This window comes from Sminthopsis crassicaudata, chromosome 5 (genome assembly GCF_048593235.1).
Source record: "Sminthopsis crassicaudata isolate SCR6 chromosome 5, ASM4859323v1, whole genome shotgun sequence".
Taxonomy (NCBI): Eukaryota; Metazoa; Chordata; class Mammalia; order Dasyuromorphia; family Dasyuridae; genus Sminthopsis; species Sminthopsis crassicaudata.
Genome location: NC_133621.1, coordinates 101676529 through 101691306, shown reverse-complemented (window position 1 = coordinate 101691306; position 14778 = coordinate 101676529). Strand labels below are relative to the sequence as shown.

General features: G+C 40.9%; 1 protein-coding gene across 1 annotated transcript; it reads left to right on the top strand.

Moving 5' to 3' along the window:
* The first annotated feature begins 10 nt into the window (after positions 1-10).
* NDUFB2 (NADH:ubiquinone oxidoreductase subunit B2) lies at positions 11-6108 on the top strand. The gene is made up of 3 exons (XM_074267739.1): positions 11-1054; positions 1979-2123; positions 2831-6108. The coding sequence occupies exons 1-3, from the start codon at positions 948-950 to the stop codon at positions 2900-2902; spliced, it is 324 nt and encodes a 107-aa protein (XP_074123840.1). The 5' UTR covers positions 11-947; the 3' UTR covers positions 2903-6108.
* The last annotated feature ends 8670 nt before the right edge of the window (positions 6109-14778 follow it).

Genomic DNA, 14778 nt, shown 5'->3' with positions numbered 1-14778 from the left:
AGTGGAATATTCATAGTAAATATATATGGTCATTGAAGATAATTTTTCATTGACAAATCGGTGCATGTTGGGAAATAAAATAAAACGAAAACTTTTTCAGGTCTCTCAGATGTCAGTCACACTGAACGCCCCTAGCTTTGTTTTGGTTCTAGGTGTAAAGTCTCCCTCCACGTGGGTCCTAGGGAGGGGGTGGAGCAGCGTGTGGGCGTGGCTAAGGGATTCACCACTCCCAGGCCACGGATGGCGTCAACGTTGCTAGGAGATTGCCTAAGCCCGCCCAGGGCTAAACCATTGTGGAGAGCTCAGGGACTAGTACCTACCCAGAAGAGCCGCGATCGGAAGTCTCCTGGAGGAAAGACGTTCTCTCCGCCTCCAGACCGACAAGAACCCTGCTGCTCTCCGCGATCACATCCGAAGCCCCCTCCCCACGCGAATCGGGAGATGCAATTGGGTCTGAAACTGGGAGAATCCATGCGTTTTTCTAGGGGGGGAGGGTGTCAGTCCTGATCCGCTTCGATTCCGGGAGGCGAAGAAGGGATTCATTACCACCGCAGGCACCGGGAGGGAAGGGACAATCCTAGCCTCAACCCAACGTGGGTAGAACTATACGCCAAAGCGTAACTCAATGCACTCGCACAGAGGAAGCTCACTTATACCGTTAGCACAGTACATCACTGTGCGTATACGTAGCCGGCTGCAGACCCGGATCTTTGGGGTCTGTGTCCCCACAGGGCTTCTTTCCCACGTAGGCTGAGGTAAGGCACCTGAAGACCAGCTCGGTCCCCAGGGCCGCGAAACACTTCAGCGAAGACGGTCTCGCAAGCCACTCCTCCCGCCGGAGGGGCGGGGCTCGTGGTCGAACGGGGAAGTGACGTCTAAGGAAGGGGCTGGGCTATGTCGGAAAGACTCCGCTGTGTTCAGTCCCTTCTCTGCGGACTCCCGCGGTCATGTCGGCGTTGAGGCGGCTGGGGCCTTTCCTTCGCGAGGGGGGCCGGCGCTACCTGGAGGGTCCCAGTGAGCGGACTACTGGTTGCGCCATCGGAGCAGTCCGGCAGTAAGTGTTGACTGATGCATGGAGAGGATTTCAGTCGCATTATTCTGTTCCCCACCCTCCCTGACCTGTAGTCACCTTGAAGGGAGCTTGCAGGGGACTACAAGTCCCAGAATGCTGAGCTTGGTGACGGCCTCCGTCCCGGGGCATTGTGGGGCTCGGCGATCCGGTAGAGAGGCGATGATTTTTTTTTTTTTAGGCTTATTGCACATGACTCCCCTTTAGAAACACTTAAGTTCCACCATGGAACTTACTTTCATTCCTCACAAATCTCCGGTCTTCATTCTCTCCTCCCCTCTGTTTTAGAATCCCTAGTTTCCGTCGAGACTAAGTCCATCCACCACTTTTTCTGTTAAGCCTCCTTTACTATTATATTAGTATCTTTCCCCACAAGTTACTTTGTATCTATTTTGTATCACAGTACACAGTAAGTAAACAATAAGTTTTTGTTGAAGTCCTACAGAACCAGGCCATCCTACCTCTCCTCTCTTTTGCAGAGTATTTGTTTCAGCCGTGTCTTGTGGTCAAGAAAAAGTAATTTCACACCAAAGAAGAGTTGTTTTTCTTAAATATTTTGAAATGTACATAAACTTTTAGTAGGAGGGGACTAGAGAGATGAAGTATATTCACATGGATCTGGGATCTGTCATAGCAGTTCGCAACTTACACATCCTGCGTGACTCATGTCCCGGTTTCATAAGTAGACTAGAGGAAGTGCACCCATCTTTCTGCAGGCCTTCCTCAGTTTGCCAAGTACTTTAGAATCTATAGGACACTTTTACATCCCATCTGCACCTCACCACAAGGAGTTGTAATTAGGACAAGCGCATTTGTGATTTGAAATAATAGCCGGAGATTATAATTCTGACGTCAAAGGCTTTGCTAATGTAACAAGCATTTTTTAAAAAGTTCTTTTTTGAATTATAGTGCTGGACGTGGTCTACACATTAAGCCCCAATACCGGCAGTATCCCCAACTGAAAAAATCTCAAGTGTTCCAGGCTAATCTGTTAAGTGCTACAATGTGGTTTTGGATTCTCTGGCGATTTTGGCATGACTCAGATGCTGTATTGGTAAGCTTTGGAATATAATTTTTTTATTTGCAAATATTGACAAATACTCAAAAATTTTGTTCTGTAATCCTTCATTATGGATCATGATTTGTAGATACCATTTCTTAAATGTCGGACTAGTTCAATCTGGAACTGTCTGATAGGGGTACCGAGGGACACTTTGTGTGAGATCATGATTGCATTCTAGGACATCAATTTTAAAAGTTAGGGATGATCTACTAATATCTTAGTTATGAGCCAGAGATCCATGACTTTATCCAATCTTAAGCTGTGGTTTGTGGAATTTCAAGGAAATCTTAAACTTGGATGGGAAAGGAAAACTTATTTTTACTAACCTGTAACTGAAATTTAGCATTTCCTTCGGTTAGAGAATAGCAGAGGGATTGTCAACACAAACAAGATTAAGAGCTGACCTAGATCTTTCTTAAAACAAATTTATATTTTCAGCGTCCTGTTCCTTTTTGGGGGGATGGCTTGAGGCTGAGATTAAAACTTCTATAAATTTGCTGTTTTCTTTGTATTTCAAATAGTAGGATCTTAGAGTCATAGATTTAGAATTAGAACTTTAGAAGTCAAGTAGACCAGCCCTTTCATTTTACAGGTGAGGATACTGGTCAGGATCACCCAGAATGTAAGAGACAAAGCTGGGATTTGTTTTCTCTAGTTGAATGAATGCTTGATTTTCTTTTTTTAATTGTCCCCCCCAGGGTCATTTCCCATATCCAGATCCTTCTCAATGGACAGATGAAGAATTGGGTATTCCTCCTGATGAGAAATAAAGCAGTGTCATGACCACTACAAGTAGGTGCTACCAAGCACCTTGTTTCTCAGCAATTACAACTATCATTTAAATTTTTAAAAATGTTTAATTAATGTTTAATGTTTGTTGTTCACAATAAACAATCCGCCTTCCTCCCAATGGACTTTTTTTTTTTTTTTTTTAAACAACAAATGAGTGCAGTAAAGAAAAACCCTTGGCCACATTTTAAAACATGCCTCATTTTACACCTATAGAAAACCACCTTTATTTAGAGAGGGTTTTCCCATCAGTCCTCCACAACCAGGATTATGTAGTGCATTAATCAGGATTTTGATAACTTTTAATGTTATTTTCTCTTATATTATTATGGTCATTTTGGAAATTGTCTTCCTGGTTCTGCTTTTTTGGTTCTCAATTAGTTCATACAATTTTTTCTTTGAATTCTTTTTTTTTTTTTTCCCCATTCTTTGAATTCTTTATAGTCTTTCTGATGTTATAATATTCCATTAGTCATAATTTGTTCTGCCATAAACCAGTCAGGATACTCATTTTTCTAGTTCTTTATTATTACAAAAAGTGCTCCTTATAAATATTTTTCTATATATGAGACCTTTTCCTCTTTTGTTTTCTTTGGGATATCTGTTTGGCTTTACTGGATTAAAGAGTATGTACAGTTTAGTGACTTTTTGGAAAATTGTTTTTAAGAATGAACTAATGCACAACTCCACTAGTGCTGTATTAGCATGTTAGTTTTCCTGCAGTCCTTCTATTACCACTTTTATTTTTGCCAAGTTGCCAGGTGAATCTTCAGTTATTTTAACTTGCATGCCTTTTAGTAACTTGGAATGTTCTCTCATGTTTGTTAGCATTTCTTTTTTTGAAAACCACTTGGCTCTTGTTTTATATACTTGTCCCTAAATATCTTGATTATCAAACCTTTTTAGGTGTTTGTTATAAAAACCTTTCCCCCAATTAATTGTTTCCCTTCTAAGTGTAGCTGTGTTGATTTTGTTCTTGTAAAAACCTGTTGGTTCTGTTGTCAGAATTGTCTATTTTGTCTACTGTAATGCTCTATTTCTTGTTTAAGGATTCTCTCCCTGGCCATAATTATGGCAGGCATCTCCTTCCATTTTCCTCTAATTTTTCTATGACCATTGTATATTTAGATGATGTGTCCATTGAGAACTTCATTCGATGATAGACACAATTCACTTTGGAGGGACATGCCCTCCTCAATTCTGGAGATGATCCCTCAAAAGCAAGCTATGTACTATGTAAGACATGAAGCAGAATGAACCATATCACTTTATTTCTGCTTCTGTTCCCATTTTTTCCCTCCAACTATTTTTAATTGATTATTTCCTTATTTTGGTTCTGTTCTTTTTCTGAAACACTGATTTATTAAAATTCGGTCCTTCTCTATTTGTACTTAAGAGTTGCAGATCTCCAGTGTTCTGCCACGTGTCTTTGCTGACAAAAACTTAAGAGTTACAACTCCATAGGAAGCAACTTATTAGGTCAAGCTTCACTTAAGGGTACAGAAAAACAGGGGTTTTTTCCCCTCCTTTTTAAAATGAGGCTACTGAAAAGATTCTGTCCTCTACCCTTGCCTCCCCAAAACAACAATCTCAAACTGTATTTATTGGATTTAATTGAGAAATCTTATTCAAAACTTATGGAACATTTGCTTTGTAGTGGCTAATTACTATAAAAATTTAAACTTGTTAAAAATTTAGATGCCCCAAACCAAAATATTTCAAAGGCAATGATTTAGTAAATTAGATGTTTGCCTCTTCAGGATTTTGAAGGAAGAAATAGCTAAAATTTATTTAGTGCTTTGAGGTTTGCATAGTACTAGGCATGTTTCTTTTGATCCTCACAAGCCAGTGAAATAGATGCTGTTATCCCTATTTGATAGATGAGGAAACTGAGGTGAGATAGGTCAAGGGACTTGCACGGAATCACACAATTAATAAATGTCTGAGACAGGATCTGAAGTCAAGCTTTCCTCAATCCAAGTCCAGTGTTTTTATCTCTAGGCACAGAGGAGTTATTTTTCACTGCATTAAATGGACCACTTAAATGGAAGTAATTGCTTTTTGAGGGGGGCCTGAAGAGCAAGTTTCTCTGGTTCCCTTGGGATGTCTCAGAAAGATGCTGAACTTCTTTCACAACTTGCCTCATAGAAGGTACAAGATAGATGCTCACTTCTGGCTATGTGTGATAAATAGCTATAATTCTCCATAACATTTCAGAACTATTCCTCCAGAAAGGCTTTTGTTTGAAACCCATTTTCAGTGTTCCTAGGTTTAAGCCAGCTTAAGCTTTTGTGCTAAGGGGATATGCTTCCTAGAGTTCTCCAGAACTGTAATATATATAAAATTTTTTTCAGGTTGTAAACTTGTTTTTTACACAATAGATTAAAATAAACTTTATGATTAAAAACTGGATTGTTCAAATGATCATCAAACTATTTTCTTTCATTTTTGGTGAATGTAGGAATCCTTAGGGGGCATAGTATTCACTCTTAACCAAAAGTTACAATTTTTCTAGTTTTCCATTTGAATGAAGGGGTTTGGAGTGAGTAACCTTTGAGCAAGACATTGTGGCAAAATAAGCATTTGAGAAATTTGGGGTGGTTGAACTCTTGAGCCCTTTGGGTAGGGACAGTCTCAAGGCAGCATAAATATGGTTCAAAATCTATGGTGCAGACATCTTTATAAAAATTCAGGTCAAGGTGGGATTGGGGCAAATTTCATTTCTACCAGGCCATTTTAGATGAAAGGACTTCTAGAAAAGAGGCTGGTTCCAAAAGTCAGCTACTTTTTACAGCCTCCAGAGAGAGTAGGATGCAAAGTTGCCATAGCAACAGCTTATGTGTATAATCACAAATTAATTGCACATAAATCAATGTGTGGAAAATCAGGGCCAGTCAATAAGAAGACTTTTCCAGATCTCTTAGACATTTTGGTCATCTTATATTAGGATATCTGTAGTCACAACTGATTCCCCCCTCCCTTACTTTCAATTAATTCTTATGGTTTCTATACTTGCCATTTTGGAACTTGATCATATTCTCTTGAATTGTCTTTTTCTTTACATAGATACAAACCTTTTCATCCAAATTGTGAGCTCAGTGAATTTTTTTTTAAATTATGAACTAAATACCAACAAATATATGTTCATATTGTTAAAAATAAAGAGAATTATATTTGAAACCATGAATCTATTCTATGCAGCTTGATTTTTAGTTTAAACATTATATTGGGAGGCAGGTTGGTATGCTGGGTAGAGGTAGCCTCAGAACCACAACGATCTGGGTTCAGGTCTCATCTCTGATGTATACTTGATGTGTAACTGGCCACACAGCACTTAGCACTCTGGGCAGCTTTCTAAGATTATAAATTGCAGAGAAGATACCAAACTGCAGTTAGGAATTCTCTATATCAATAAGTCCATTCCTTTTCCCAGTGGAATAGCACCAACTACGTTACTTGTGTCGCTTCTGAACTGCCTTCTGTGTATTTTTTACTGTTTTATTTTCACTTTTTTGAGGGGGCATCTCACTGGCTAACACATTTCCCTTGCTCCACTTTCCTTCCCACCTCTTGGAACAAAGGAGTCAAGCAAAGCCAAGTCCTACATGACTATATCTGAACCGTGTCTCATCCTGGGCCTGTTGCCTGTAGTTTCTCTGCTAAGACATGGGAAGCCTGTTTTCTCTTCAGTTTTGTGGAGTCATGGTTACCCCCCCCCCTTTGGCAAACAATTCACTTCTACAAGTTTCTAAGTAACTAATAAAGAGCCATGGGTTTTAATGATTGGATTTGAATAAATATTTTAAATACCCCTCACTTATTTACTGGAAGGGGCCAGCCAGGATCTTCAAGAGAAGTTGTTTTGTTGATACACCTGGGACGGTGCTAATTAACGTTATGTTCACATGAATGATGGTCTACCTTTTTCCTTTGATAAGGGGTGAGCTTTGTATATGGTGACTAAGCCTTGGCTCACCTGGGTTATAATTGTTCAGTGAGTACATCGGGCTCCTCATCTTCTTGGAGTCATGTATTATCGTGACATATTCAACAACTTAGTGTTTATGTAGAAATAAGCCACAGACTTTATTCCCGGTTTGATTTAGGTATGAGACTTCAGTGTCCAACAGGTGTGCAGACTAGCAGCTTTTAACAATAAAACAAACCAAATGGGGGGTTTGGAGAGACGTCATTTTTATCTTTTCTATGTCCCCCAAAGTAGAAGAGCCCCACCCCCCCTTATGCCAGGGGAAGAGGGGTGCATGCAGGAAGAGTCCTTTGGTGCCTGAGAAGAGGCGGCAGGAGCGGCTGAGGGGTGAAGGGGCTACTGGGAAGGAGTGAGGGGGGAGAAAAGGCAAGGAGGTCTGATTAGGAGCCTGTGTCAGATGCTAAGTGCTCAGCAGACACCCTCACAACAAGGCTGAGAGGGAAGGGACTACAAACACACATTTTACAGCTGGGCAAACTGAGGCAACCCGGTTATGGGAGTGTCCCAGGTCTCTCAATGAGTGTGTCTTGGATTCACGTTTGAACCTGTAGATCTTCCATGCCTCCTATTGGGTCTCTGTCAATAGTGAACCTCTCTGACTCTGTTTCCTCTACTATAAAATGGGGATAATAACCACAGTCTTGTGAGGTCCCGAGGAGATGACACACGTAAATGGATTTACAGATCTTAAAATACTGTGACTGCCATCCCAGAACAGGGTGGTGGAGGGAAGGAGCCTCTGCCACTGTTAAGTCCAAGGCTACACAGGAGCTGGTTTTAGAAAGGGGGGGAGGGGCTGACATTTCTTTTCCAGAGAGCAGGTGGCTAATGGTTCACCAGTACCCCTTCTTCCTCTGGGCTTCCACATCCCAGCTGTAAGCTAGGGATCCTCCAGAGGTACCCCTAATCTAAAGGCGGGTCTAGTCTGGTTCTAGATGTGGAATTGGGCCTTCTGTGAACATCAAGCCTTTGCTGGTCACGGGCCCTGTGCTCACCTGCTCTCAGTTTCTTCAGCTGTAAAATCAATACCTGATTGGTCGATCTAAATTCGGTGCCCCCTCCTCATGCTCTCTGGTCCCCTGACTGTGAGGGAGAGGTTTACTAATCACTAAAAAGAAGCTATCTTCCGGGGCCAGAGTTGGGGAAAATGAAGTCAGATTGTGGAAAGCATTGAAGGCCAGGTAAAGAGCTTCTATTCTGTTTCCTTGGCAACATAAAACCACTTAACGGTGTAAGAGTCAGGAAGTAAATGCTGAGAAAGCCTTGGAGGCGGCATCTGATCAGCCCTGATTTATCTTGTCTCCCTCAAAGTCCCACTCAGTCCCTCCAACTGGAGCCACCAGAGCACTGTTGGGACCACAAGCTCAAGCAAAGTCATCCTATTAGGTGATAGAAGCCAGCCTTTCTTGAGCTGACTTGATAGCCCTGTTGGAGCTTGCCTGCTTAGCTTTCTCCCTGCCAGGAGAGCCTTCCTTCCTCCCAGAGGGTTTGGGAACCACACTAAGCATTTACTCTGCAGTTTCTAGTGAGAAAGTTTTGCTTTGCAAGAAGCTCTTATCGAGGAAAGGCCTGTCAGGAGTGGCCACAAAAAGGCTTTAAGAGGGGAAACTGGGGGCTCCTTTTAGTGTGTTCCTTCACCAGTGGGGCTGTGGGAATCTGCTTCAGTGGGAACCCATTCTACAGTTACTCGGATTTCATCCTCAGCTACTTATTTTTGCTGAGGCAGTTGAGGTTAAGTGACTTGCCCAGGGTCACACAGCTAGAAAGTGTTCAGTGTCTGAGGCCAGATTTGAACCCGGGTTCTGCCACCTAGCTGCCCCTCTGCTTCTTACTTAAATGAGCCTGATTGCATCTGAGAAATGCCAGGCTCACCACTAAGTGCTGCAGATAAAAAGCCTGAGGGTACAAAGAAGAAATGAATAGTCTTGGACCTGGGGGGAATAAGGAGGACATGTCCACAAATTTTAGTATGAGGAGAATGGGAGCCAGAGTAAGAAGAACTGGAGATGAGGGGAAAGCTTCAGAAGAGACTAAAAGGTTCTAAGAGGAGGAAGGAGAGCATTCTAGGAATGGTTAAGACCTTGTAAAATGTATCAAAAAGGGGAATCGAGTATTGAAGTTGTTGAATGACATGGATGTACAGTATGGCTAGAAAGTAAGAGTTTGTGAGGAACCTAATATGAAATACATCTGGAAAAATGAAGGGAAATCAGATTTTCCAAAGCCTTGAAGGCCAGGTAAGGAGTTTCTATTCTGTTTCATTGGCAACAGAAAACCACTTAACATGTTAAGAGTCAGAAGTAATGTAAAATTATTACAATTATCTTCGGATGTATGGAAGTTACCTTAAAGAGGGGAGACACTGACGGCAGGAAAACCAGTTAGGAGGCTGTTCTAGCAGTGTTGGTGAAGAGGTAAAGAGGCCCTGACCTAAGGTGAAGTGGAGATAAAGGGATTTAAGGTGAAAGATGAGGAGGAGGAAGAACCACACAACTTTGTAGCTGACTGTCGGATAGGGGCAAGAGAAAGTCAAGGCTATGGGCAGGGAGATGAGAAGATGGTGCTTTCAAAAGCTTGGAGCAGGGCTAGGTGGGAAAGGTGAATTTTGCTTTGGACAGATAGCAGTTTTCTCTTGTACCTGGACTTGATGTATAGAGTTACCCACAGAGATGAAACCACAGGAAATACTGAGTGTGTACAGGAGGGGAAAAAAAAGGCCATGTCTAGGCCCTGGAGAACATCTGCATCAAGAAGGATGGATGATTTAAGAGGACACTGAGAAAGTCTGAACTCAGCAGTCTCTGAAACCAAGGGAAGTGTCCACAATAGGGGTCCTTACCATTTTTTGGCTGTGGACCACTTTGTCAGCATCGTGTTTTTAAATGTCGGAAATAAAATGCATAGCATTACACAAGAAACCAATTCTATATTGAGCTAGTTATTGAAATACATTTTTTTTTAAATTTTTACAAGTCTTAGGTTAATAGAAGCCCTGATCTAGGAGAAAGGAGGAGGAATTAACTGCATCAAAAGCTTGACCACAAGATATAGGAGAATAAAGCCACAGAATTACTGGTAACTAACTTCAGTGAACTGAGAGGGAAAGGTGAGTTGGAAACCAGATTGGCAGGGGTTCCTAGGCAATCAATATACAGAAGGAGTACACAAAAATAAGTTAGTTATAGGAAGATGGCTTGAGGGAATAACAGGATCTACTTAAGCAGGGGTCCTCAAACTACAGCCTGCAGGCCAGATGCTCGCTGAGGATGTTTATGCACCTGCCTATGGCAAAATCAAACCCGAAGTGATGTTCGATCTAACCTCGGTTAGCAACACACACTTCTGGCACTGGGCTGAAGTGGGGGAGAAAGAGTGTGAGGCACTCCAACGTCTGAGAGAGAGTGAACTGGCCCCCTATTTAAAAAGTTTGAGGACCACTGTACTTAAGCCTTCAGAATGGGTTATTCCTGAGCATTCTGTATACAAGCAAGTTAGTATACACAGATTAAAGATTTAATACAGATATCAAAGATGAGAGAGGGCAAATATCAGTGGAGCAAACTCGGGAAAGTGATGAGAACAGTGGTGGAGTTAGTTAACCTTAGCATGAAGAAACATTAGAGAGGGAAGCTTGGGAGCACTGATGATATACCCCAAAGGGACGTCAGCTAAGCAGGTTCCTTTTCTACTCCTCCACAGTTCCATCTACAGTTAAAGAATTATGGAATTTAAAACTACAAATAAAAGAGGTGCAGAGGGTGGAGTTTGACAGAAGTCATTAATAGGTGAACAGAGATTAGGCAGAAGTGTTCACAAAGTCACTGGGGATGTAGATCAAGATAATAGTTTCATGATGAGAATGAGTACCTTTGTTTCTAGAGTAAAAATACATAGAAACAAGAAACTCACTCAAATGTTTAATAAAAATGGGTTAGTCAAGGTATATTACTAAAAACTATTAATTTTTGTAGTTTTCTAGTTGGATAGTGATGAAGTTGGAGCATAAATCATCTGGAAGAAACAGCAGCAAAAATTTTATGTATCTATTTAGGAATACTAACCAACAATATGGGAAATGGGAGAAATATAAGGATTTCTTGAAAGTCTCAGTGCAGGTTTAAAGCTTTAGTGACTTCATATTAATGAACTATCATATCTCTAAGTTACTAAAGCTTAAAACGGCACCCAAATTTTTGGGACATAGTCTATATTACCTGAAACCCTTAGGGAGGGGTATCCCTGAGCAAACATCCATGAATGGACTGGCGAACCAACAAATTGGGAGATAGCTGGTCTGTGTTTAGATGTTCTGCTACTTCTGGGTGACTCTGTGGGATGGGGTCATAGTAAACTCCTCTTAATTTGACTACTTGGAGGCATCTCTAGGTGCAATACAAAGTTTTCATTCAGTTCTTGCAAGAAGAGGGTCAACATACTGCCTGAGCAGTTCAGAATAGAGTGGGCCGTGCAAAGGGCAGATGGGTGCCTATGTAGCACCAAGGTGGAAGTACACTCCCCCCTTCCTGTTGGCTTTAAATTCATTGAATGAACTAGAAGGGAAGTAGCTATTGACCAGTGGTCAGCAATGCTGTCTGCTCCTGCAGGACACGGGACTCCCTGAGACTCAGGCCTGGGGTTTGACCCTTCCTGTCCTACGGCCTTCTGAGAAGAGGGCTCATATGTTTTCCTGAAACTTGGGCTAGGGTCTGATCTACTTCCTTGGATCCTTGAAAAATCCTCCCTCTGCTATTAATTAGCACACATTAACGTAGAACTGACCATTATTTGATATTCACAAGCATTCTGTGAGATAGCCGGTAAGGAGCCCTGTTTTATATTTAAAGAGGTTAAATGACTTGCTCAGGATGTTCCTGACAGCCCATGATGCCTCATGGATGCCCATACCAGCCTGTAATGATCCACTGCTACCAAGAATGCTGACTCAGGAATCAGAACATCAGCGCAGGGGGCACCCACACTGCCGAGGCAAGCCACGGGGCAACCAGCACAGGATGTCATAAACCCGCTCGGCTCCGGAGCCCGCTAGGGAGATGAATGTGTCTGGCCACCCACAAACGCACCAGCATGTGCAGGAGCAGGAAGCCAGACCCCTTTGTAGCCATTCGCCTTTGATTTTGGGATATAACTCTCTCTCTCTCTCTCTCTCTGAGATTCATTTGTCTTTTACTCTCTTAGATTCTGGGGAGGATCCTAAAAACCTGAGGAACATTTAGGGGGAAGGCCTGGCCGAGACAAGATAGCCAGCTCCGGGAGAGAACATAACAATGTGCGTTATTTCTGGCCTATTCAAATATAGTGTACGTGTAAAGACAATTACAAAAACCTTGAGATTTGTCATCAGAAGACTTGATACCATTGGTTTGTCTACAAGGTCACTCAAATTTCTCATAACTAAAGAAACCTCCTCTGAGGAGCACTCGGAGAGGTCAGAGTTTTACTTAAAGGGCCTGCTATTATTATCATGGTTTACCTCTTAGGGTAGCATTTAAAACAAAAGAGATTCATCATTTTGGCACTGACCATTTTTTTTTTTTTTTTAGCTGAGGCAACTGGGGTTAAGTGACTTGCCCAGAGTCACACAGTTAGGAAGTGCTAAGTGACTCAGGATCTCCTGAGTCCAGGACTGGTGCTTTGTCCACTGCACCACCTAATGGCCCCGGCACTGGCCATTCTTAAGGAAAAAAGGTTAATTCCGTGAATTTGTATAATGTGCTGCTCCTACAAAAGATCGCACTTCCAGCAGCATATTGCTACTTAACAAGTAACTATTAAAAAAAAAATCATAGAGGTAATTTTACTTGTGGATCATGCATTTCTCTAATCATCTTTGAAAATGACATATTTAATTAGGCATATTTGACAGGCAATAGTAAAATGATTATTTGTGTGGCTTGGTGTGTTCAGTTAAAAATGGCTGTTCCCTTAGAAAGTTAGTTATACCTGGATTCAAGTTTCATTACCACTTCTCTGCCTTTCTTCCTGAAATTTTGCATAACACACTAATATACTGAATCGAAAATATTCTTTCAACAAATTTCAACAATCTGGCAATGAATGAACCAATTTACACAACAAAACTGTTTTCCACAAAGGAGATAATATATGGAAAACATTTAGCAAAGTGCCCAGCACACAGTATGTTCTATATGCTGCCTATTATCATTATCATTATTTAGAAACAATCACAGGGTGTACTTTTGGAGACAAAAAGCATATAATTTTAAGAGCAGCCACTTTACATGAAGGGTACATCCAAGTTGCAAAATTACAACTGGTTCAAAATACGGCATTGCCTTTTACAAAATATTACATCACCAATAACATTATCATTCCATGCACAACATTTCAATGATTAGCCCAGAAAATTTATTTTAGCAAAAATAATATAAATCAGGCAGCAGTTAATATGTATGACATAATGATCAAAATTTCTTAGTTGTCAGGTTTAGCATCTCGCTCATTAAAGCTGTTTAAAACCACACAGGACAATATGCTGTTTTGCTGTTACTGAAAGACAACACTCATAAAAATGGCCTTGACAAAGACTTCTCCATGCAGTCAATCTTTATTATAGCAGTATTCTCATATTCACATCAAGTACATAGAACTTTTTGCCTTTTATATAATACAGAGTTCTTTAAATAACTTTACACAGAAATAATTTTCCTCAATCTGAATTTGTTTTGTTGTTTTAAATCTCCATGCTCTCTAGCCAACTGAACAGTATTTCCCATTGTTTAAATTTACATGAGAAAAAACTCCAACGTACAAATGAAAGGACCTGAGTAGGAAAGGAACTAGATATGAAGAAAAGGAGTGGGAATCAAAGAAAATTAATTTGAACAAGCAGTCACTCCGTGGACAAGAGGATAGGAGGGGGAATGTCACCGATTTGAATTTTTTATGACTTGAAAAAAGTTAAATAAAATTACTCATCATTTTTGCAAAAGCAGATATAGATACCTATGAACAATTATGAAAAGACCCAAACTTTTCACTGCCTATACATCACAAACTCTATGGGATCCTCTCCAAACTTTGGCAGTAACATAGTAGAGAGGAAGGCTTGCATATTGTACTACATAATTTAGAGTGATAGGGTGGGAAGGTCATTTAAAATGAAAACTTTTCCCTTCTCCCTATTGGGGCTGTCCTCAACCCAGGATATACAAAGAAAGGACAAAGGAAGATTTCTCTTGCACGCTGTTCAAACCAAATAGTAACCACAACTATCTTTTTAGCTAAACTAGTGAATGTGACACACCCAGGGAAATATGCCAACCAACAGTAGAACTGAATTCCCCCCATATGGGGAAAAAGATCAGTTGTACCATTCTAGGAGAATCAGCTCAGTTCCAACAAGGGGGGACAGTGAGGAGGGGGAGGCAAGACAAAGTGTGCAAACTGACACATGAGATCACCACATACACACATCGCTGAGATTTAATCCTTCAAATCTAGATGGTGTTAATGGAGACCAAATCTGACCATCAGGTCGTATGTTACATGGTAGAACAAAGGGATACACTGAGGACCTAATAATTTTTCAAATAATGTAAAAACATAGCTTATATATGTACAAGCATATAAACTAATGATAGAACATGAAAACAAAAGACATATTTGTTAGAAATGAACAAGAACAAAAAGGCTTAAGTTTAAATAACTGGTTTCAATCAGGTAAGGAGCACACAAAAGGATTAGAAAGGAATGATGTGTTTTGTAGGATTTTTTAACTTCACAGCTTTGAAAAGCACATTTATTGCACTCTTACATTTTATTTTCAGATAATTATAATTTATTTCCTACCCTCATCATCTCCCTTATTCTTGTAACTATTCCTGCTCC